We start from the raw sequence: 25106 nt of genomic DNA, 5'->3' as shown, positions 1-25106 counted from the left end.
AAAAAAACAAAACAAAACAAAACAAAAAAAACAAAAAAAAAAAGAAAGAAAGAAAGACAAATATGGGGCTGGCGAGATGGCTCAGTGGTTAAGAGCACGGACTGCTCTTCCAAAGGTCCCGAGTTCAAATCCCAGCAACCACATGGTGGCTCACAACCATCCGTAATGAAATCTGATGCCCTCTTCTGGAGTGTCTGAAGACAGCTACAGTGTACTTATACTTACATATAATAAATTAAAAAAAAAGAAAGACAAATATTTAAGTTTTTCGTGTATTAAAATCTAAATTTAAAAAGAGAGGAGGGCTAGAGATGACTCAGTTGTTAGAGGGATTGTCTGGTAATCATGGAACCCTGGATTTGATCTCCAGTATGTATAAACATGGGCATAGGATCTCGTGCACATAATCCCAGCACTTGGGAGGTATAGGAGGGTCACAAGTTCAAGGTCATCCTGCTCTATACAGTTAAAGGCATAGGCTATACGAGATCCTGAAAAAAAAAACCAAACCCTGGTCACACAGGTTGATAATGTCAGTCATCTTGTCTACTTCGGAGGCCAAGTTACAAGGATCATCTCCAATTATGTGTGGACGTGGATGTACTGGGATGGAAGCTCAATCATAGATATAGGTGGAGCAAACACAGGGTCCTCAGTTCAATCCTTAGCATGGCACAAAGCATATAAACAGATAAAAAAGCATAAAGGTTGCAGGGGTTAAGATGTGGGACAAGAAAAATGAAGAAGAATGATAATACATGTTATCACATATGTAGAGATATGACAATAAAACTCATTCTGTGCAGCCAGTGCGAGTTCCCTGTCTGTCTGTCTGTCTATCTATCTGTCTGTCTGTCTGTCTGTCTATCTATCTATCTATCTATCTATCTATCTATCTATCTATCTCTGTTTTAAGACAGGATCTCTGGGTAGCCCTGGCAGTCTTTGAACTTTCTCTGTAGACCAGGCTGGCCTTGAACTTACAGGGATCCCAAGAGTGCTGGGATTAAAGGTGTGCACCACCATTGCCCTGCTGGTGTATGCTCTTTTTAATCTTCATCCTTAAGAGCTTTCTCAGGAGTCAAGGAGTAACTTCTAAATACTGAAACTCCATGTGAGCTTGATTAGTAACAAGCCAGGCAAGCATAGCTCAGCACCCTCAGACTCCACTTGGTTCGGACCATCAATCTTCTAACAATTCACTGGGCAGCCTAGAATCCCTACCTGCCTATACCATGCACAGAGACATTGTTGAAAATCTGGGAACCCAGTCTGTATCGGCCAACTTTAAATAATGGCAATAAGTTATATTCCTTAATGACCCCTCGATAATACCTCATTTCTATTTTAACACATCTTGGGACACATCCTGAAAACAAAAGAGATGGGATAATCTGGTCTGAACTAGTTTTCAGCGCATGTGCAATAGGAGAAACCGTGTCCTTTGACATTCTATTATCATTCTGTGTCTACGCACACTCGGGATTGCATACAAATAAATCAGATGCAGAAGTCTGCGGACGTGGCTCAGGATTTAACAGCACTTACCACGTAAACATGACTTGAGTTCAAAGTCTCAGAGCTCATATAAAAAGGATCATATGGCTGTAACCTTAGTGCTATGAAGGGTGGTGTGGAGGCAGGAGGATTGCTGGCTGCCAGCCTAGCTCCAGGTTCAGTGAGAGACCTTTTCTCAAGGGAATAAGGCAAAGGGTGACAAAACAGAACACTGAAAATCCTCCTTTGGCTTCCACACACAAATGGGTGCACAGACTCATAGATACATGAACATACACCACACACACAAATAAATAAGACATTTTAAAGGGTTCGTAAGATAGCTTAGCAGGTTAAAAACCGAACAACAACAACAAAACTCTTGCCAACAAAGCTTGATTACCCGAGTTTGATCCTGATTGAAGGACAGAATCAATTCAATAAATTGCTATTGTCTGACATCAATGTGCAAGTGGTATAGCAATAATTAATAATAATAATAATTAAGTACAATTTTAAAGATTGAATGCATCATGGGACAGGACGCATGTAGTGAGCAAAAGCTTATGTAAGTCAAATCTGTCTGTTACAATAGAGAACCACTCGTATTACCCTCTGTAGTAAGCAGCCTCTCTTTTCCTTAGACTTCATGAAATGAAGCATCAGACTCGAGGACACTCACTCATGTGCCCTGTGGTCAAGACTGACTGCATTTCTCATCTGTGATATTACTTGGCCTTTGAATAAAGTTCCTTGCTACTTTGTAATCTGTGTATGCTCATGTCAATTGTGTGAAATATCAATAGAACTACTCAACTGGTGGAGGTTATTCTAGGAACATGGTCAGTGGTATTTAAATGGCTTAACTCTGAACTCTAAATTCTAGCAGAGGAGAACTGCTTCTACTGTTGGGGGAGAGAGGTGAGATTAGTGTTTTGTGTCTTACAGGGATCTTATTCAGACTCCCTTAGGCTTTCCAGTCATTGCCATCTCTGTTGAATAAATTCCAATGAGGCACTGAGTAATGAAGACAGAGTTTACCATAGAGTAAAATGAGGACACCCTCAAAGGCAGAGGTGGACAATGGACCAAGAAAATGTTTCTCATTGGTGGGAATGGACAATGGTCACATGGGTTTTATACTAGTGCTTCGTTTCTGAAACAGACAACTTCCTTAGCAGCCGCAGTTTCCTGTTTAGGCGATTGGCAGGCCCATTTGGATTTCCTTTTTCTTTTCTTTTTTCTTTTTTTTTTTTTTTAAAGCTGTGTGTGTGTGTGTGTGTTACAAAGCCTCCTTTTACCTTCCTCCCTTTTCTTTCATTTATTTATCTATGTGTATGAGTACACTGTAGCTGTCTTCAGACACACCAGAAGAGGGCATCAGATCTCATTACAGATGGTTGTGAGCCACCATGTGGTTGCTGGGAATTGAACTCAGGATCTCTAGTAGAGCAGTCAGTGCTCTTAACTGCTGAGCCATCTCTTTAGCCCGTTTTCATCTTAAAATTAGTGTGCTGCCAAAGACACAGGGGGCAGGCTCTGAAGCTACTTGTGATGTCCACCCTCAATGATCTTCACGCCTAATTTCTATTTAGCTTGGCAACATGGTGACCTTAGAGGAAAAGGGGGTCACTTTCTGAGAATGCACTCAGGGGCACTAAGTTTGCTTCCTTCTGTGTCATCAGTGATGACACACCAGTGGACAGGACCCTGGACAGGTAGCAAGCAAGGGTCGTAGAGTTGTTTTGTGTATGAGGCTACAGATCTAGTTTATAATGTTCCTAACACTAAGTCTGCTTTAGATTTTAGACAGTGAGACTCAAAGGAAATGAAACAAGTCACAACTAAGTGTCCATAGAGCTAAACTCAGCAAAGTGGTCCTATACTTTAGATTTTTCCACCACATTCGCATGGCTCTGGTGGAACCCAGAAACTCTTGACTAAGATACCAAGGTTCAGCACAGCGTCTGGCACTTTCAAAAAGTTTCGTTAGCGATGGACGAGGCTCTCAATTTCGGTTCCATGAGACGAGGATGCCTTTCTCGAACAGAGTTCTGTTGGCGTGGTCTACAAAGGGTTACCTCACTTTCAGAGCCACCTGCCCAGCAGCAACTCGCTCTTCTTTCCCCTCCACCTTCTAACTCTCTTCTCTCATTGTTTGGTCTCGCACTCTTAGGACGCTGGCCGGGAAGCTTAGTCGCACTTCCTGCTGGTTAAACCAGTAGAGCAGCCTGGTAAATTTATCTGCTAGGGGTGGGGTATCCTTTGGGAGACCAGCCCACCTCTCCGAGGAGCAATCTGGGATTTGCAGTTTTCAGTTCTTCAAACCGGCTTGGTAGGACGGGCCTCTTGGACTCTAATCCTCCCCCAACCAGAATCATCGCGCGTTCTGATGCCGTCACTAGAACGGCGCAACACCTGGGAATCGTGGTAGTTCCGGAGGAGAGTCCCGCCCTAAGTTCTTACGATTTGAGAACTACATTTTCCAGAAGCCCTCGCGGCAGCGCGCCAAGGGCCGCCCGGGGCCGTGATTGGTTGGGGAGCCGGCCGCACGCGGAGGAGCTCAAGGAGCAGCTCTGTTGCGACAGAGGCCGAGCGGCGAGGCCCCGTGAGTTGAGGGGGAAGGGGCGCCGGAGGGGAGGAGAGTGTGGACCCGTGAGCAGGAAGCGGGAGGAGAAGCGGAAGGGAGCTCAGGGTCGGAATGGAAAGGGCCGAAAGGGAAAAGAACTGGCCCAGGCAGAGACGCCGGCGAGCGGGGTGTGGGGGAGGTTAGGGGCAGCGAGCGCAGAGACCCTTAGGGACCCGCTGGGGAGGACTCGTGGTTCCGGGAGAGAAACCGCGCCGCAGTCGGTGGGGTGGATGAGAGGGACGGAAGGGAGGTCCGGGACGAACTCCTGGCGAAGAACCGAAAAGGAGGCGGCTGGCAGAGGTGCGCGAGCGCCAAGTTCGGAAACTGGAGACGAGGGGCAGAGCGGTCCCTCACTAAGGCCCTGGGGGAAGAGCGCATCCGAGTGAAGCCGGCGGTGGGGATTGGCGCGCGAACCCCAAGGGAGGAGATGAGGCTGGAGGAGCGGTCGAGAGAGTGTGAGAAGCCCGGACAAAGTTGGCGGGGACAAGAGTTGGGCACCACAGGCTTGATAGGAAAATTCCAAGGAGGGATGGGATAGCACTCAGACATTCTTACCTGTAAGTTTAGAATTTTGGAGTATCTGTTTGCTTTTCTTCAGACTCCTGAAAGGACTGTAACTACCCCTGTGGCTCATCACCATGCCTTCCGACCTGGCCAAGAAGAAGGCAGCCAAAAAGAAGGAGGCTGCCAAAGCCCGACAGCGACCCAGAAAGGGACATGAAGAAAATGGAGATGCTGTCACAGAACCTCAGGTGGCAGAAGAGAAAATCGAGGAGGCCAATGGCAGAGAGACCACAGGAGATGGAGGTAGGTTGGGTGAGTTTCCTGAGCTGGTTTTCGAAGCCAAGATCAGAATCTGGATGCAGATGCATAGGCCTTTAATTCCAGCATTTGGGAGGCTAAGGTAAAAAGATGAAGGTTTGAGGCCAGGCTGTCCTCACATCCCCATCTTTTTAAACAGAGTAAAGCACCCACAGACACATGTCTTTATATGCCATGAAACTTTTTGGTGACACCCACACCCATAGAGTTAAAACTTGTTACTGATGAAGGAAACTGAATTCAAGTGGCAAACACAGATGGGAGTTTTTGATCTACCTTGGTTGGTGCTGCAGTAGACAATAAAAGGGAAGGCAACTTGTACTATTTCCTGTTTTTCTTCCTACCTATGGTGGTGAGTATACAGGCTCTACCATATGGTGCTGTCTTTTCTGGGGGGGGAGGCAGATGTTTGGAGATAGAAGGGTTTCTCTGTGTAACCCTGGCTGTCCTGGAACTCTGTAGACTAGACTTGCTTGAAATCATAGAGAGATCCACCTGCCCCTGCCTCCTAGCTGCCGGGATTAAAGGTGTGAGCCACCATCCCTGGCTCATATGGTACTCTTAATGTCACAGGGATAGTGATTATACCAATGAGTAATGTGTAACATATTGTTATATATCTTCATGTAATTTTTCTGATAATATATTTATGGTTTTGTTACTTAGGTTTAGGGGATTTATTGTAGCATTTTTCCATATTAAATAAGCTACTCACTCACACTGTAAACATAGTTTGCTCTCAGAAAATTTATTTTATTATTTCTTTCTCTCTTGCTCTGACAGAACACTCTGACTAAAATTAACTTGAGAGGAAAAAGTTCATTTCTTCTTATATTCCCAGGTCCTTTTTTTGTTGTTTTTGTTTTTTTTTTTCGAGACAGCCCTGGCTGTCCTGGAACTCACTTTGTAGACCAGGATGGCCTCAAACTCAGAAATCCACCTGCCTCTGCCTCCCGAGTGCTGGGATTAAAGGCGTGCGCCACCACCACTACCCAGCTTCCCAGGTCCATTTTTGAGGGAAGTCAGGCAAGGACTTTTGTTTTGTTTTTCAAGACAGTTTCTCTGTAACCACCCTGGCTGTCCTGGAACTTGCTTTGTAGACCAGCTGGCCTTGAACTCAGAAATTCTCCTGCTTCTTCCTCTGGAGTGCTGGAATTAAAGGCATGGGCCACTACACCAGGCATCAACTAGCTTGCTTATGTAGCACAGACCCACTCAGCTAAAGACTTCACTGCCTACACTGGACCCTCTGCATTCATTAGAAATTAAGAAAATGCCCTAGACATGGTCATTGGCCAGCCTGATGAGGCAGTTCTTCTGTTGAGGTTCCTCTTGCCAGGTTTATGTGAAGTTGACAGCTAAGTTAACTGTGACATGGGCAAACATTGCAGTGTATGATAACAACCATCCCAGTCTAACCCTGTCTTCACTGCCCAGGAAAGCTGCACAGTCCTTCTGCTGCATGTAGACTGCTCACTGCCCTTTGAATCTTACCACACATGGTATTGTCCTTTTACACGTTAAGTTCTTGTGCAAACTTGAGGTTTACACACATGATTGTGTTCCCATTTGCTATCCCATGTCATTTTGCAGTGTTACTTATGTCTACTTTAGTCATTGCAGCTGTTGATTCTTATTTGAGGGACTGTGTTTTGAGGTGTGTGTGTGTGTGTGTGTGTGTGTGTGTGTGAGAGAGAGAGAGAGAGAGAGAGAGAGAGAAAGGGAGGGAAAGAGAGAGAGAGTCACCATAGATGCACTAAACAGATGAAGAAATGTCAAGTGGTAGGAATTGTCCCCAAAATAAGATTCTAGAAGGCAGCTAGTGTGATCAAGTTAGGCCATGGGGAAGCTTTATCCATGGCCAGAGCTATGGAAGATGGTGAAGGGGGAAACAGTGGAGGAAAGTGAAGTGGTAGGAGAGAGCATAGACTCAAAAGGGCTGCTGAGAAAAGCCTGTCTGTGAAAGCAGGGTGTCAGGCTAGTCTGTGTCATGGCACTGTGTAAAGCCCTCCGAACTCTGAATCTGCTTCGCATGACCTGAGCTCAGGTCCTGTGGAGTTTGCCTATTGGTCCCAGATCTGAGTCTGTCTGACTGACCCTTCCCAAATTCCACTTTTGCCCCAGAAGTAGATTTGCTGACCAAGGAGCTGGAGGACTTTGAGATGAAGAAAGCTGCTGCTCGAGCTGTCACCGGTGTCCTGGCTTCTCACCCCAACAGTACTGATGTCCACATTATCAACCTCTCCCTTACCTTTCATGGTCAAGAGCTGCTCAGCGACACCAAACTGGAATTAAACTCAGGCCGGCGCTATGGCCTCATTGGCTTAAATGGAATTGGTGAGGCCCTTGGGGGTCAGGTGGAGGAGGTTTCTTTCTTGGTTTGCCTGTTACTCACTATGTGTTTAGCACTAACAAAGCAAGAACTTTATCCCATGAGTGGGGGACCAGACATGCTGGAGACATGGGGCTTATGACACAGCTGTGTGTAGCAGGTACCATGGGAGTTTTTGACAGAAGGTGCTATAGAGAGGTTGGTGGGGGAGTGAGGGTGAGGAGTGGTGGTGTGAAGAAGCCTTTGTAAATGAACAGGATTTCACAGGCACAGTAAGATTAGACTTGAAGGGAAGCTGGGAAGGAGAGCCTGAGAGTGAGCCAGTGACTGCCTGTTAGGAACAGGTGCCAAAGAGTGGCGGTGAAGGGGCTTAGTGTCGCCTGTCACCCTCTTAGGAAAGTCCATGCTGCTCTCGGCTATTGGGAAACGTGAAGTGCCCATCCCAGAGCACATCGACATCTACCATCTGACTCGTGAGATGCCTCCTAGCGAAAAAACACCCTTGCAGTGTGTGATGGAGGTGGACACAGAGCGGGCCATGCTGGAGAGAGAGGCTGAGCGGTTAGCACATGAGGATGCGGAGTGTGAAAAGCTCATGGAGCTCTATGAACGGCTGGAAGAGCTGGATGCTGACAAAGCTGAGATGAGGGCCTCAAGGATCTTACATGGATTGGGCTTCACACCTGCTATGCAGCGCAAGAAGCTGAAAGACTTCAGTGGTGGCTGGCGGATGAGAGTTGCTCTTGCTAGGTGAGTTCTCCCCTTTCCACCATCCTTGGAGCCCCTGTCTCTCAAAGGGGAGTGTTCACTCTGGTAGGAGTATTATGTGTCGGATGAGATAGCCATTAGTGATGTAATGTGGGTCAGTGTGTGGACCTGACTGACTGCCCTGGCTGAAGTACTCAAGACCACCTCCATGCTCGGAGCCAGTTCCAGTAGTGCTCTGAGCAGACCCAAGTAAAATGGTAGTTAAGTGTCGGTTTTCACCTTGACCCCCTTCCTGCCTTTTGTGCTGCTGTCCTGCTAGTTTTTATGGCAGTATGATACTGGACACATTGATGCTACCTGTCCTTCTTACCCCGTAAGCCTGAGGTTAAAGTGAGTTTGTAGTCCAGCACTACACCAGCACCCTCCCCAGCATGCTGAGATGTGTGTGCTTTCTCTTAAAATTATAAAATTATGGAGCATCTCAGGCTGCACACTGTGAACAAAATAGGTGCATCTTTGTTCATGACTCTAGAGGCACAAGGTCAGGGAGCTCAGCTGCTGTAGTAGGTCCTGGAGTGTCGTGTCGTGTAGTGTAGTGTAGTGTAGTGTAGGCTTCGTTTGATGAGAGAAAAGGAAATTTGAATGTCTGTCGTCGTCTCTCCTTATAAAGCTATGCATGTGTCCTCCTTGGGCTCTATCCTGATGACTGCCTCACCCTACTCACCTCACTGAGGCCTTCCTTACCTAAGCACCAACATTCAAAGGCATTTACTTCTCACTTCCTCTCTGTGGGGAGTCCACACTGCATTCAAGCCTGCTCCTGGGAAGCAAGTTGTTGAGGCTGCCTCATGGCCTCCGAGAGTTGGTTTCGTGTCTTAGAGCATGAGTGTAGACTCCACTTGCTGGCTGGAAGTTTCTCTGGCTGGTTCAGGAGCTCGCTCAGTGCAGGCTGGAGTGTGATGATCAGACGCGCTCTTACTGAGTTCCCCAAGACTGCTTATTGCAGTCCGGAAGCCAGGCCTTCAGCCTGTCCCTTGTTTTACAGTGTAAGAAAAGGACATTGTTTGGCAACTTGCTGGAGTCTGTCAGCCCCGTCAAGTAATCTCACCTTAATGCTTGTTGCCTTAGTAGCTTGTTTCCCCTTGTCCTCTGATGCGCACCAGCTCCATCACTACCTTCAGGTGCAGAAGATCTCCGGTTTCCCTGCAGTCCCAATTCCTGTAACTCACTTTCTACCTTTCCTTCCTCTGAGGTAGTAAGCAGATTGGCTTAAGGATTCAGTCCAGACCTGACCAACGTCGTGACAGGAAAGCTGCACCTTTCATTTAGCATTTAAGATGTTTCTGTTTCTTTGGCATCCATCAGAGCCCTCTTTATTCGGCCCTTCATGCTGCTTCTGGACGAGCCTACCAACCACCTGGACCTCGATGCTTGTGTGTGGCTGGAAGAGGAACTTAAGACGTAAGAGATGGGGCTGGGAGCTGCAGTCCCAGGGAGGTCAGGAGCAGAGTACAAAGGGATTAGGTGCTCAGAAACTGCCCTGATGAGTGCAGGTGAAGGAAGGCCAGAGACAGGCCAGATGCAGCCAGTGCCAGTGAAGTCAGACCGGCTCTTTCTGTTTCATTGGGGTGGGTTTTTAAGTCTGAAATACATGAGTCTTGTTTTTCCTATGTCCAAAATACAGCATCTTCACTAAAGAAAATGTTTAATTGTATGTGTGCATGTGCACACATGTGTACATAAATCATGTACAGTGAGTCTAATGCTTAAATTCATGGTGTGGTGGTGATACAGAAAAATAATAGTAAATCTATTGTCTCAACGTTAAAAGTAAACAGGAGCTGCCTTAGTGCTGTCTTCAAAAAGAAAGGACTTCTGTTTCTCTTATTGAGTCTGGGTTGACCCCATCCACGCCTCTGGATACCTTTTATTTAGATACTTGTGTGTGTACAGACTGTTGATAGCAGGACTTCACCCATCCGTACTTCATTCTGTTGACAGAACAGAACACTTGGGGCCTTGGGCTGTTACCACTGCAAGGCTCCAGGAGCCCCCTGTTACAGAGTGCTTGCTTCCCTGTTGGTTGCGGGAGCTTTAAGGGCACTTGGGTTCACTAAGGGTGTGAGAGCACCGGTGAAGGCTTCCTGGGTCTCACCATGTAGCCTTCTTTGAAAGTCTCTGACTTGAGACCTTCCTGATTGTTCTTTGGATTCACAGTTTCAAGCGCATCCTGGTCCTGGTGTCCCATTCCCAGGACTTCCTGAATGGGGTCTGTACCAATATCATCCATATGCACAACAAGAAACTCAAGTATTACACGGTAAGTGAGCCTTGCCTCTCGTGCTTACTGGTTCTTTGGGTTTGTCATTAAAAATTAAAATAGCCAGGTGTGGTAACGCACGCCTTTAATCCCAGAACTCAGGAGGCAGAGGCAGGAGGATTTCTGAGTTCGAGGCCATCCTGGTCTACACAGTAAGTTCCAGGACATCCAGGGCTATACAGAGAAACCCTGTCTCGAAGGAAAAAAAAATTTAAAGAACTCTGCCCCATTTTATTTTAATCCCAAAGGCCTTTGCTTCTGCCCATAGGCCACAGCTGGCAGCTGCTCTGTGTGTGTGTGTGTGTGTGTGTGTGTGTGTGTGTGTGTGTATTTGTTTGTTTTGCTGCCTTCACTGTTGTGACAGCTTTGTGCACAAGAAAATAAGTTAGTATCTTAGCAGTCTCCCTGTTGTGCCTTGTCTTTTTTTATCTTAAAAAATAGTTGGTTTGATAATGTGTACCTGTGTGTGGGTTTGTGCAGGTGAGTGCAGATGCCTGCTGAGGCCAGGCCAGGCCAGGGTTTGATCATCTGGAGCTGGAGTTAGAGGCAGTTCTGAGCACCTGCTGTGGATGCTGAGAAGCAAATGAACATTACTAAATAAGAGAAATTGTAATAAAAGTGTTTTCATGAAAAATAGTTAGGTGTGGCAGCGTCTACATGACCCAGCACTATGATGGCTGAAGTATACGGGTCATACCAAGCAGGATTCCACAGTGAGCATCAGTCTCTAATGGGGAAAGGGAAACATAGACCCTTCTAGGCACAGTCACTGGGGAACATTACTAGTTTTTTACGTTGCCTTCCAAAACTCTGTATTTGCAGTCATTTATACAAAATGTCATATGGATGTGTCCTTTACCTTTATCATCTAGAATCGGTTTGTTTGGATTTCCTAATGTATATTTTATGTATTCATTGCATATATGAGTATTTGTGCAACTCATGCATATAGTGCCCGTGAAGGCCAGAAGAGGGTGTCAGGTTCCCTGGACTGACTTATAGGTTGTGGGCTACCATGTGGGTGCTGAGAATTTGGAAGAGCAGTCAGTGCTCTTATCCACTGACCCATCTCCAGCCCCTCTTCTACAATCCTTAATGATCATTCTATTCTTCAGGTTACTTTTACAATGATTAACTGCCTTTCTAGATGAGTCTTTCTGTTTAGTATGCCTACATAGCATGATCATTGTGTGGATGTCCTGAGACTGGTTAGGTCTTTTTTTTTTTTTTTTAATGAGTACACTGTTGCTGGAGTGTCTGACACACTAGAAGGGGGCGTCGGATACCTTTACAGATGGTTGTGAGCCATCATGTGGTTGCTAGGAATTGAACTCAGGACCACTGGAAGAGCAGTCAGTGCTCTTAAGCACTGAGCCATCTCTGCAGCCCTCGTTCGGTCTTTTTAGTGGATGGCTAGCTTGAGTCTTGGGCTTTGTCTGGCTCAGATAGAAGCCACAGCAATTCAAGGCATGATCTGCGTCCAGTTGGTTTATTTTTCTTGTCGGGGACAACCCTTATCCATATGTGGCTTCAGCGTCTGACGTGAGCAGTTAGAGATGGTTGAGGGCCTGGGCTTCATGGTGTCTGCATGTCTGTGATCAGGGCTTCTGCCGACCCTGGGTTCTTCTGGTTAACCTTAGGATTTGCCATGGAACCTTGGCCTGACTGAGCAATAGGCATGGATTGAAAACATAGACCCATACATTCCTGGTTGGACTGCAGTGTGGCTTAGTGCTGCACCCTTGCCTACTATGAGCCGTGTGAGCCATGCAAGCCATGTCCTAGGTTCCACCCTCAGCACTGCAGAAATAAATAGCAGGTTCTATTAGCAAGAGCTGCTGTGATACAGTTCTTCTGTTTACTGCTCAGCCTCAGAACAGCAGCCAGGGAGTGATGCTTCCATCCTCTAGCCTGAGTGAGAACCCAGGACTGAGCCCTGGGTAAAGCTGCCACCTTGCCTGGGGCATTTCCCCACAGGGTAATTATGATCAGTATGTGAAGACACGGCTGGAGTTGGAAGAGAACCAGATGAAGAGGTTTCACTGGGAGCAGGACCAGATCGCACACATGAAGGTAGGGAAATCACACTGCTCTTCTCCACCTGGATTGGGACTCGCAGGGGGCTAGAGGAGCCTGGGAAGACGTGGGCCGCTCCTTACTCCAGGGTTCACTTGCTGCTGTTTGTTTCCTGTGCACACCTCAAGTCCCTTCCTGGTCTCCTGCAAACACTTGAAGCCCCATCCTGTCTCTCGCACCCATTCCAATCCTCCTCCTGGTGTCTTGCAGAACTACATTGCCAGGTTTGGCCATGGCAGTGCCAAGCTGGCCCGGCAGGCCCAAAGCAAAGAGAAAACACTACAGAAAATGATGGCATCCGGACTGACAGAAAGGGTTGTGAGTGACAAGGTGAGGTGTGACAGATGTGGTTAGGTGACTGGAGCATGACTTTAAGAAAAAGCCCTGACCTGAAAGTGCCTCCTTTTCTAGACGCTGTCATTTTATTTCCCACCGTGCGGTAAGATCCCACCACCTGTCATTATGGTGCAGAACGTGAGCTTCAAATATACGAAAGACGGGGTGAGTACAGTATCCTCTGTGTAGCCAGGCCAGGTGCACTGCACTGTGCGTGGGCAGTTTGAGCAGTGGGAACCTCTCCTGTTCCTGCTGACTTGCCAGGGAGGAGACGGCCGTCAGATTTAGCAGATGGAAACAGTGGGTTGGGTCAGCTTTACAGTAATGCTGTCTCCATTCTTCGCACCTGGGGGATTGGCACGCTGGGCAGTACATCCAATTTCTAGCCTTTGTCCCTCTTTCTTTATCCACATCAGCCTTGCATCTACAATAATCTAGAATTTGGTATTGATCTTGACACACGAGTGGCTCTGGTAGGACCCAATGGAGCAGGGAAGTCCACTCTGCTGAAGCTGCTAACCGGAGAGGTATGGTGCTAAGGTGGCATGTCACAGCTGCTACTGGTACCTTCACTAAGGAAGAAGGCGTGTGAGTGAGTGAGTGAGTGCCTTCTTAGTTGAGTGAGCACCTGGAGGGGCTGGGCCAGTGTGGAGCCCAGGGATGTCTCCCCTGTGGCAGGGTGGATGGGGAAGAATCTGTATCACTGAGATTTCATGTGAGTGCATGCAACAGTGTTTAAGCCAGGCCATACAGACAAGCCATTCAGTGGAGTTTCTTTTGAGAAAATGTGTGTTGTGCTTTACCAATGTTTTGTACAATGAGCCTTTCCTGTCCACCTAGTAAGGTGCTGTGCGCCTTCATTTCCTTAAGAGTCTGTTAGTGAGTCTTCCTAAGTCTATACTTTTATGTTTGTTTTATTGTGTGCACATTCATGTGAGAGATTTTACCTTCCACTATGTGGGTACCAGATCAACTCAGGTTGTCAAGCCAGTACCTTTATCCATTGAGATCTTCACAGCCCCTCCTAACACTCAAAAGTGCCTAGACAGTGGTCTTGTGTTAGCTAGCACAGTAGATCAACTAGGGGGTGGTTTGAGCCCTGTTCATTATACATGTGTCTGGGATTCCCCTCCACCCACCACTGATTCTACTTAATACTCTTCCTTAGCTTCTGCCTACAGATGGAATGATCCGGAAGCATTCTCATGTCAAGATAGGGCGTTACCATCAGGTACAAACCTGGGGTCAAGGTTGGGGGCCAGGGTGAAAGAAGGGAACACATCTGTCCAACCCCTCCTCTGGGAACATAACCCCACCCTGCATCTTGTATCCTGAGCAAGTGTCTGGGTAGGCCCCTGTCACACCAAGTGGCATCCTTTTGGAGGTGTTCCCTCAAATGTGGTCTTGCTTTCTCTGCAGCACTTACAGGAGCAGCTGGACCTTGACCTTTCACCATTGGAATACATGATGAAGTGCTATCCAGAGATCAAGGAGAAGGAGGAGATGAGGAAGATCATTGGGAGATACGGCCTCACTGGGAAACAGCAGGTGAGAGAGGAGCCCTGGGAAGGACCCAAGGTGGCTCAGAGGCTACTGCCAGATGGTGATCGGACGCTGTCTTCACATGTGATCCAGAGTCTCCTCCACTCCTTTCCTCTGTAGTGTCATGCACAATGGGGTTGTAAGAAAGATCAGTGAATGGGACTCTGAGCGGCTCTTGAGCCAGAGTGCTTGAGGGAGCAACAGAAGTTGCAGCCTAGAAGACAGACATGAAATTGCACAGTTGCCAGATTATGTCATTGCATAAGGACTTCTGATCTTAGAGTGAGAGGCACATGGTCATGCTTCCAGGTGTCCTTGTCAGGCCTCAGGACTAATGGCCTGGCCACTGTCTTGCTGTATGATCTTGGGTCATCCTAAGCTCATGACTTGCAAAAACAACAACAAAAAAGGCAATAATGGTTACAAAGAGCCAGAAAAAGGAGAGAAGTCCCCTGCTGCAGAGCCCTTGTATGCCAGCACCAAGTCCTTGTGTCATGGTTCCTCTAGGTGAGCCCAATCCGGAACCTGTCGGATGGGCAGAAGTGCCGAGTGTGCCTGGCCTGGCTGGCCTGGCAGAACCCTCACATGCTCTTTCTGGACGAGCCTACCAATCACCTGGACATCGAGACCATTGATGCTCTGGCAGATGCCATCAATGAGTTTGAGGGTGGAATGATGCTAGTCAGCCATGACTTCAGACTCATCCAGCAGGTGAGGTGTGGCCTGAGGCACAGCTGTGGTACATAGAGGGTCTAACGACATCTGCTAAATTCAGAGAAGGGGCTCAGGTCCACGTGGCCAGATCTGATGATTCAGGATAGTAGTTAACTTGGTAGAGAGGACCCAAATGAGGAAGGCGCTCTTGCTACTCTTTCGAGATTCTTCGGCCAAGTAAGTATTGTAGTAAGGACTTGGATTAAGAGGAGGAAGCTTGGCTACAGGTCATGAGGCCTCTGAATGATCAGGAGCCTGTAACTGGGAGCCTGACAGTACAGGGTGGCACAGCAGGGTCTACCTTAGAAGATTCCAGAAGGCTCCAAAGAGCCAGAGCCTGTTTAGTAGTGAGAGTGAGCTGGATGTAGTTTTGGTGAGGCCTCAGGAGAAGCCGCTACTTTTGGGAAGCCCGGTAGTGGTAGTGGGGAGGGTGCCACCGACTGGCCAGATCAAGTCCAGCCTCTGCTTCCAGGTTGCACAGGAGATTTGGGTCTGTGAGAAACAGACAATCACCAAGTGGCCTGGAGACATCCTGGCCTACAAGGAGCACCTCAAGTCCAAGCTGGTAGATGAGGAGCCCCAGCTCACCAAGAGGACCCACAATGTGTGAGCCCTCAGCCAGGCTTGGGTCAGGAATGCCACCTGGAGACTGCCAGCTGACACCTGACCAGCCACTCAGGACAGGACCCTGGGGCTGCACTCCTGCACTGCTGCAATACTGCCCTCAGCCTCTCCCCTCAGCCTGCCTTCGCTGCATCATATCTCCAGCTGGACAGCACCTGTCCGTTTTCCCACCCTCCTTCCATTTGGGTCTGTCTGTCTGGACTCGGCTGGCTGTTCTCTCCAGACCCTTGCTGGTTACCTTGCCCTGAAAGATGCAGCCAGGGGTACCTGGGTTAACCCAAGGGCCCAAGCCCTGGTCTGGCCCTGGAAGGATTCAAGAGCCTCATTTTATGGGTTTCGGTGATGTTGGAGAAATACTGCCAGCCCATCAACCCCGTTCCTTATTGCTTCTGGTTTGGAGCTCTGGGCCAGGGCCTAGTCCTGGTCAGTATTTTAATAATTATTTAACAGTGTAGATCTATGTGTCATCTACCAAGTGTCCAATAAAAGAGGAAGCTACAGACCCCCTCCTTCCTGGGTCTCTGAGCCTTTTTTTCCTCCTGCAGTCGGCATTCACTTCCTCAGCAAGCCATGGGCCTCATGAGGCAGGAGTCGGGAGGATTTATCTCCACCCCCTTTCTGGATCAAGCATTTCCTTAGGCCAGTGTTTGAGAAGAGTTCATGGAATTTGGGTGTGGAGGGTTGTCAGATAAGAGGCATCCCTTGCCAGCTTTGTACAAGTCCTGGGAACAGGTAGGAACTGATTCCTAGGAGGCTTCCTTGTGTAAATGTTGAGCTAGAGGTCCCGGGCCATACTTTGCAGTGTGATGTACTGCTGCCACCTGCACACCACATAGGACACTTGTTAAAAATGCAGGTACTTGAGCTAGACCTGTCAGCTGCATTTGGTGGAGTGGGAGAGATGCCTAACATGGGATTCTATTATCTTTTCTATACATGCCCTTTTATTAGCTCTGCTAGCTGTAGTAGCTATTCCTGGTTGTCAACTTGACAATATTTGGAATGAACTACAATCCAGAATTGGAAGGCTCACCAGTGACCCTTATCTGGAGGCTTGGAGATCCTTATCTGGATCTTGGTATGGAGATCTTGAGCCATTGTGGCTATGGATTCCAGAATTTTGAGTTTGAGGAACACACCTTTAATCTGGGCTACACCTTTCATCTGGGATTAAAGGTGTGGTGGAACACACCTTTAATCTGGGCTACACCTTCTGCTGGAGACAATATAAGGACATTGGAAGAAGGGAGTCTAGCTCTTGCTCTTGCTCCTTCGCCTGCTTGCTGCGTGAGACTGAGTAACTGCTAGATCCTTGGACTTCCATTCACAGCTGCGACTGAACCATTGTTGGGAATTGGGCTGCTGACTGTTAAGTCATCAATAAATTCCTTTACTATCTAGAGACTATCCATAAGTTTTGTGACTCTAGAGAACCCTGACTAATACACTAGCTTACATTCAAGGTTCTGCATACATAGCCTGTGCTCCATTGGAATTTGGAGGCTTCCTGTCAGTAGGCACTGCCGTCCTGAGAACCTTAGTGGCCATCTTTGTGAGGAAACACACCCAGCCATTTTTCAGTGTGTGCGATAGTACATCTAAGATAGCAAAAGAAACCCCCAGATGGTGTCCAAATCCCCAAGGAGCTCACAGTCACGTGGGGAAGCCAACACGACGTAGGAAGGCTACATCATGCTCAATTTTAATTTGGATAGTAGCGTCAAAAGTACTCAAAATGGAGGAAGGTCTCCTAAGCCCAGCCCAGAAACGCAGACAATCTGTTCCCCCAAAAAAGTGACAAAGGTCTCTCAGATGATGAGGTCCCAGAGCTGCTTAAGTGGAGCGACCAAGCTATCCTACTGAAAGTTGAGATTGGCAGGTCTAGGTTCTACCACAGCTGCAGAGAAACCTGGCTCAGTTCACTCCCTGGGCAGGAAGCAGAGTGGTTTAAATCAGCCTGCCCTGTGTATCCAGAATTGGTTTTCAACAGAACCACTTGTCACCACATCCACCTCCCTGTCATCAGAACTCAAAGCAAGGATTGACCCAGGCCTGGCATCCATCCCAATGCTAGGGTTTGAGTCCAGCTTGGGTTTCTGACCCTCCTTTCTTATCAAAAGACGGTTCCTGAGCTCAGGGTAGAAAGTCAGCCTGTGTGTCACCTCACTCAGCAGAGGAAAAGCCAATTTGACCACTTTAAGAATGCCTACAAAGTGCAAATTATCTAAAATTCAAGGTGCCTTGTTTGGGATTCAGAGCTGCCCTTGGCCTCCAAGCACACAGCACTGTGCTGTCATGGGTTCCTTGAATTGGGAAGAGGTAGTATGCATGTTTTCACTTGAGGCAAGTGGCATTTGTTGCTGACTTCCCTCCCTCCTCCCTCTACACAACTACCAGTTTCTGATTTGTAGTGTACCTCTTTTCTAGAAAATCCCTAGGCAAGCTGTTCCAGGTCCCTGTATGTAGTCACAGTGTTCAAAGTACCTGTGGCTTTAGATCAGTTTTGGGATCAAAATGTGACAGAAGGGTTGGGTCAGGCATGAACTCAGCAGAGGGTAGCTGTTGGCCTGATTGAGCTGAGAGCTGCTGCTCGCCCAGGAGACCCTAATAAGATGACCAACAAGCTCCTGACTAGCTGCAGCCAGCAGCCGGCAGGAATGGCCGGAGCAATGGCTGGGAAGACCTCAGCTCTGCTCTGACTCCCCCACTGGTTTACCCACTCCTCTCCCACCTTATATTGACCAAGTCCCCTTACATCAAGGTTGTCATCAGGTCCCTACAACCTAGAAGCTTCTGTGATGGGAAGGGAGAGGAGCACAGAGGGAAGAGCCTATTCAAAGTCAGTCCCAGACCATGGGCCATCTGCCTTCTGATCCAGTGCTGCAGACTGCCGGAAAATGCACTTGTGCAGTTACCTGCTATGCAAATACCAGGTTAAATGAACAGACCCTCTTGCAGGCAGCCCCCATCTAAGATGTCACCTCCAGGGATAGCTCCCCTGCTCACTCTGAGATGCATGTGTAGAAGAGCACTCTTACATCACAACAACTCTCTCTCTCCTCTCCTCTCTCCTCTCTCTCCTCTCTCTCTCCTCTCTCCTCTCTCTCCTCTCTCTCCTCCCAAGTGCTGGGATTAAAGGCGTGCACCACCACTGCCTGGCTTCATGGCAACTCTTGGTATGAACTGTTACTTATCCATGTGTTCATGTACTGATGAAACAGCAAGATCCAGGGCCAGGAAGATGGTACATACCATCAGACCTGAGTACCCAGGGCTGGAGAGTGGTTTAAAGTCTTTACTGTTCCTTTTTTTTTTTTTTTTTTTTTTTATGTTTTGGTTTTTTTGAGACAGGGTTTCTCTGTATAGCCCTGGCTGTCCTGGAACTCACTTTGTAGACCAGGCTGGTCTCGAACTCAGAAATTCACCTGCCTCTGCCTCCCGAGTGCTGGGATTAAAGGCGTGTGCCACCACACCCAGCGTCTTTACTGTTCTTACTGGGCCTCCATGTTCAGTTCCTAGTACCTACCTTGTCAGGTGGCTCACAGCCATCTGTAGCTGCAGCTCCAGGGTCTGTGGGAGTGTGTGCATACACACAAAATCAAACAACAAAATCCCTAGCATTTATGAGAGAGCTGGACATACCAGCACATTCTTATAACCCCAACACTGGGGAATAAGACTCAGGATTCCTGGGGCTTGCTAGCCAGGCATTGGTAGGCCCTAAATCCAGTGACTCTGTCTCAAAAAGTAAGAGAAAACCTTGCAATGCATCAGATTCACTTAAATCAAGCCAAAAGAAATAGGAAACAACAACAAACCCCTTCAAATATTTCCACAGAAATGCATAAACAAAGCCAGGCAGTAGTGGTGCACTAGAGAGGCATAGGTAGGTGGGTCTCTGGGTTTAAGGTCAGCCTTGTCTACAGAGTAAGTTCCGGGACAACCAGAGTCAACATAGAGAAATCATGTCTTGGGAAGAAAAAAAGCATAAACAGCCAGGATTGGTGGTGCATGCCTGCTATCCCAGCGCCTAAGAGGCTGAGGTATGAAGGTATCAAATTCAAAGCCAACCCCAAGCTACATAATCTGTTTCAAAAAAAAATGTGTCAAACTGGACATTAGTTTAATGGTAGAAATCTTCCCTGGCATGAACAATGCCCCAGGTTCCATCTCCAGCCCTGCAAACATAAATGCTCGTGAGCATTCATAGCCTTGCAGAGATACTGATGTCAGGGACCACGGTGGTAATGGCTTTCGGAGAAAGGCAACAAGGACCCAAGTCCTCACACAAGCAGGAAGCTGCATTTATTTTAAAGATTTATTTATTTTTTATTTATATGCGTACACTGTAGCTATCTTCAGACACACCAGAAGAGGGCGTCAGATCCCATTACAGATGGTTGTGAGCCACTACGTGCTTGCTGGAAATTGAACTCAGGACCTCTGGCAGAGCAGTCAATGCTCTTAACTGCTGAGCCATCTCTCCAGCCCGGAAGCTGCATTTCTGTGTAATTCCTACTGTCATTATCGTCAATGGGCAGTGATGGTGTCATATCCCTGCTTAGATATAGAACTGCCCTATCAAGATCAGATCGTGACCTTGGCAGACAAATACTAATGTCAGGGACTACGGTGTTAATGGGAGCTTTAGCTACAGATGGAAGTGTGTAAGGATTCTGCCTCTGGAAGTTCAAGGTTGTCCCAGGTTAAATAAGGAGATTGAAGCCAGCCTGGGCTGCATGAAACCATGTCTCAACAACAACACCCTACCAAACACTGGCTATTACCATAGGATGTAGTAACATGGATGACAGATGAAGTCACAAACAGAACTGGAGCTACAAGTGAATATGAGCCATCTAACATGGTGGGTACTAGAGATTGAACATAGGCCCTCTGCAAGAGCAGCAAGCTCTCCAGCCCTGTGTGCTTAGGTCTGACTGTCCTTGCCCCTGCATCTTGCTGTTTTCATCACAAATAAAATGCTGCTTACTGGCTTGACCTCAGGTTTAAAGTCAGCTGATTTTCTTATATATCCCAGGCCCACCTGCCTAGGGATATTACTACCCGTAGTGGACTGGGCCCTCCTGCACCGATGAAGAGAATATCCCACACAAAGGAATATATACTATATGGGTCATTTGTGCGTAATTGTTTATGCCAAACTAAACTGTGGGGGCAGAAGTGAGGAGATAGTTGCCTTAGATGGGGAGGGAAATTGGGAAGGGCATAAAGAAGCATTCAAGAATAATAAAATATTGTGATTGGACATTGGTTGTATAAATAAATACATTTGTCAAAATTTAGATATGGTAGAGAGATGATTTGGCAGTAAAGGGCACTTGCTAATCTTACAAAGGACCTCGGTTCAATTCCCAGCATCCACATGTCAGCTCACAACTTCTCTAAGTCTTTTATATATATATATTTTCTTTATTTACATTTCAAATGCTATCCCGAAAGTCCCCCATACCCTCCCCCCACCCTGCTCCCCTACCCACCCACTCCCACTTCTTAGCTCTGGCATTCCCCTGTACTGAGGCATATAAAGTTTGCAATACCAAGAGGCCTCTCTTCCCAATGATGGCTGACTAGGTCATCTTCTGCTACGTATGCAGCTAGAGACATGAGCTCTGGAGGTACTGGTAAGTTCATATTGTTGTTCCATCTATAGGGTTGCAGACCCCTTCAGCTCCTTGGGTGCTTTCTCTGGAATAATAAAAAATGTAGGATAGCAAAAACTATTCTCAACAATAAAAGAACCTCTGATGGAATCACCTTGCCTGACCTCAAGCTGTACTACAGAGCAATTGTGATAAAAACTGCATGGTACTGGTACAGCGACAGACAGGTAGATCAATGGAATAGAATTGAAGACCCAGAAATGAACCCACACAACTATGGTCACTTGATCTTTGGCAAGGGAGCTAAAACTATCCAATGGAAAAAAGACAGCATTTTCAACAAATGGTGCTGGCACAACTGGTGGTTATCATGTAGAAGAATGCAAATTGATCCATTCTTATCTCCTTGTACAAAGCTCAAGTCTAAGTGAATCAAAGACCTCCACATAAAACCAGAGACACTGAAACTTATAGAGGAGAAAGTGGGGAAAAGCCTCAAAGATATGGGTACAGGGGAAAAATTCCTAAACAGAACAGCAATGGCTTGTGCTGTAAGATCAAGAATTGACAAATGGAAAAAAAAAAAAAAAAAAAGAATTGACAAATGGAGCCGGGCAGTCGTGGTGCACGACTTTAATCCTAGCACTTGGGAGGCAGAGGCAGGTGGATTTCTGAGTTTGAGGCCAGCCTGGTCTACAGAGTGAGTTCCAGGACAGCCAGGGCTACACAGAGGAAACCCTGTCTCGAAAAACAAACAAACAAAAAAAACCAAAAACAAAAAAGAATTGTCACATAGGACCTCATAAAATTGCAAAGCTTATGTAAGGCCAAAAAGTTCTCTAAGTCTTAACCAAGGGAAATTGATGCCCTCTTCTGGCTTTCTGGAACTACACAAGTGGTACACAGGAAAAAAAAATAAAGGGAAAGGTAGATGGAAAATGAGAAAGACAGTGTTGACCTCTGACCCCCACCCCCACCCCACCCACACACACAAATGGGGAGAAAAGCAAAATGCACATATAACTGCCCATTTGTTCACTGAAGATGCTGACCTACAAGGGATAGAGTCACTGCAATTACATCAACTGTGTTTAAACTTTGTGTAAGGGCTAGCAAGAGGGTTCCCAGGTTAAGGCACTTGCCTCCAAGCCTGATGATTTGTTCCATACCTAGAATCCACACGGTGGGTTCTAGGATTCTGACTCCTGTAGCTGTGCTCTGACCTTTGCTTGATCACCATGCATACAGACACACACACATACACAAATATAAATAAAAAATAACATTGAATTTACAGCCTCATGGTGAGCAACGAGAATATGTCTAAGAAATTTTTAGTCAATTTTGTCCTTATGTGAGTGTCAGAGTCAACTTGCAAAAACTAACATGGCCACAACTGTCATTAGGCCATGCAATCGTATGGACCATTGTCACTACATATGTGATCTATTGCCAAAAACAGAACAGTCGGAAGGAAATGGAATTGTTGCTTCCTGTCTCTTTGTGTCAGGACTGGGGTCTCAGTCACTATTCTCCTTCAATGCTCCCATTAACACAGTGGTCCCTGACATCCATCTTTGCCAGGGCTATGGGTTGGTCATGAACTCTGTCCTAGTTTGTTTTCTTTGCTATGTTAAACACAATAACCAAAAACAACTGGGAAAAGAAAGACTTTATTTCAGTTTACAGCTTGCAATGGACCCTGGAGGGAAATCAAGGCAGGATCTCCCAAGCAGGAAAGAAGCTGGAGCAGAAACTGCAAAGGAATGTTGCTTACAGGCTTGCCTTCAGGGTTAAGTTATACAACTTACACAGCCTAGGCCCCTGCCTAGGGATAGTACCACCCATAGTGGTCTGGCCCCTCCTGCATCAATTAGGAATCAAGAAAATACCTCACAGACAGTCTCCACAAGCCGGTTTGATTGAGCCAGTTCTTCAATCAAGGACCCCTCTTCCCAGGCATCTCAAGTTGATCACCAAGGTTACCTATCACAAAGTCCTTTGTGAGTGATATCTTCTGAATGGCACAGCCAGGCCTAAACACCTTGACTCTCTGGAAAGCCCAGGCATCTGTGTCTATTGTTGCCCAGAGAACTGGCCAAGGGTTGTGTCATAGGGCACCAAGGACATCACTAACTACACCAGCTACAAGTGACGTATGGTCTGTTCTTGTGCACAGTGGTGATTTGAAAAGGGGATGTGTTAGGCCAAAGTATTGTCTAGGGCAACGGTGTCCTCCATGTTTGAAGCTACCACAAGTGGAATCCTATCACACTCTATCAAAACTGCTATCTGGGGGCTGGAGAGATGGCTCAGTGGTTAAGAGCACTGACTGTTCTCCCAGAGGTTGAGTTCAACTCCGAGCCACTACATGGTGACTCACAACCATCTGTAATGGGATCCTATGCCCTCTATGGGTGTGTCTGAAGATAGCTATAGTGTATTCACATACATTAAATAAATAAATATTTTTTAAAAACCCTGCTATCTGGAGACATGCTATGAGAGACAGGTGACAGTGCTTTGTAAATGTGTGACTAATACAGTGATACAGTAGTATAGTATTACAGAGATACAGAAACACAGCTATACAGTGTTACAGTAACACAGTAATACCCTGTCATGGTGACAATGATACAGTATTACAGGAACAATGATACAGTGTTACAGAATTACAGTGATAAGTGTTGCAGTGTTACAGTGACACAACCTTACAGTAATATAGTGATACAGTATTGCAGTGATGCAGTGATACAGTGAGCTGAAACAGGGCCAAAGCTAGGATCCTTTCTATTTCTGGGCCCATAATTCCTAGGATGTGTTACCTTGAGATGATGGTTTGTGACATTGAGTTGCATGCCCCTGTGCTGTCTCCCAGCACAACACAGATTTATTTGTTTGTTTTGGGATGGGGGTGTTGGTGGTGATTTCTTATTTTTCAGCTAGGTTTTTTTTTGTTTGTTTGTTTGTTTCCATTGAGACAGGGTTTCTTCACATACCTCTGACTGTCCTAGCATTCTCTCTGTAGACTAGGTTGGTCTTGAACTCAGAGATCTGCCTGCCTTTGCCTCCTTTGTGTTGGGATTAAAGGCATGCGTCACCACCATTCAGCTTCTGAAACAGGTTTCATGTAACCCAGGCTGGTATCCAGCTCATTCTGCGGAGGATGACCTTGAACTTTGATCTTCCTCCTTCTACCTCCTTGTGCTGGGATTATAGGTGTGCATCATTAAGCTCTGTTTATTCCGTGTAGGACTTTTTGTGCATGCTAGGCAAGCACTCCACTACAGCCTCAGTCTGCAAATCTACTATTCTTCAAGACATGGAAAGAGGAGTGGTGGTGGCTCACATCTGTAATCCCAGCACACAGAAGGCACAGGCTGGAGATCTGGCCTGAGCCTCAACCCCACATCACCCCTTGATTTGATACTTTGATGCTGAAGGTGTGACTCATGAATCAGCAGCACCTGGGAGACAAGAGGAGTAAAGAGCAAGCACAGCTCAGCCCTGACTGGAGCCTCCACCTAAACAACATCCTCCAGTTGTCCACTGCAAGTATGGGACTCTTCATGTCCTTCTGCTATAAATTCTTCTATACATTGCTTCGGTCGTGGGAGTGTTACTTTATTGGTAGGTACAAGAATAGTAGCCAGACTTGTCCCTTCTCCTTGGTCTTCCCTCTTCCTGCCTTCCTTCTTCCTTACTCTCTTCCTCAATCTAGTCCTCCCTTTTTTCTTGCCCTTGCTTAAAACTGAACCAAAAAGTGTCCCCCACCCCCACCCCTCAACAAAATCAGGGGAAGTGAGAGTTCAGGGTTTTCTGACCACAGTCCAGTACCTTTCTTTACCTGCTCCTACCATCCAGACTTCTGAGGTGGGTCAT

At 46.9% G+C, this 25106-nt stretch overlaps 1 protein-coding gene across 4 annotated transcripts; it reads left to right on the top strand.

Moving 5' to 3' along the window:
- Positions 3985-16111, top strand: Abcf2 (ATP-binding cassette, sub-family F (GCN20), member 2). 4 transcript variants are annotated; one of them, NM_001190443.1, is made up of 14 exons: positions 3985-4105; positions 4725-4933; positions 7076-7285; positions 7676-8030; positions 9354-9449; positions 10206-10308; positions 12286-12381; positions 12595-12714; positions 12796-12885; positions 13137-13247; positions 13889-13951; positions 14140-14268; positions 14770-14973; positions 15449-16111. In NM_001190443.1, exons 2-14 carry the CDS (start codon positions 4765-4767, stop codon positions 15584-15586), a joined length of 1884 nt encoding a protein of 627 aa, NP_001177372.1. In that variant the 5' UTR covers positions 3985-4105; positions 4725-4764; the 3' UTR covers positions 15587-16111. The 4 variants fall into 4 exon arrangements, with proteins under 4 accessions (NP_001177372.1, NP_038881.1, NP_001346134.1 ...); NM_013853.2 differs by having other exon boundaries at positions 7073-7285; NM_001359205.1 differs by lacking the exon at positions 3985-4105 and adding an exon at positions 4106-4426 and having other exon boundaries at positions 7073-7285.
- The last annotated feature ends 8995 nt before the right edge of the window (positions 16112-25106 follow it).

This window comes from Mus musculus, chromosome 5, assembly GCF_000001635.26.
Source record: "Mus musculus strain C57BL/6J chromosome 5, GRCm38.p6 C57BL/6J".
Classification (NCBI taxonomy): domain Eukaryota; kingdom Metazoa; phylum Chordata; class Mammalia; order Rodentia; family Muridae; genus Mus; species Mus musculus.
The sequence above is the reverse complement of the archived record's forward strand: the minus strand, read 5'-3'. Positions and strand labels throughout refer to the sequence as shown.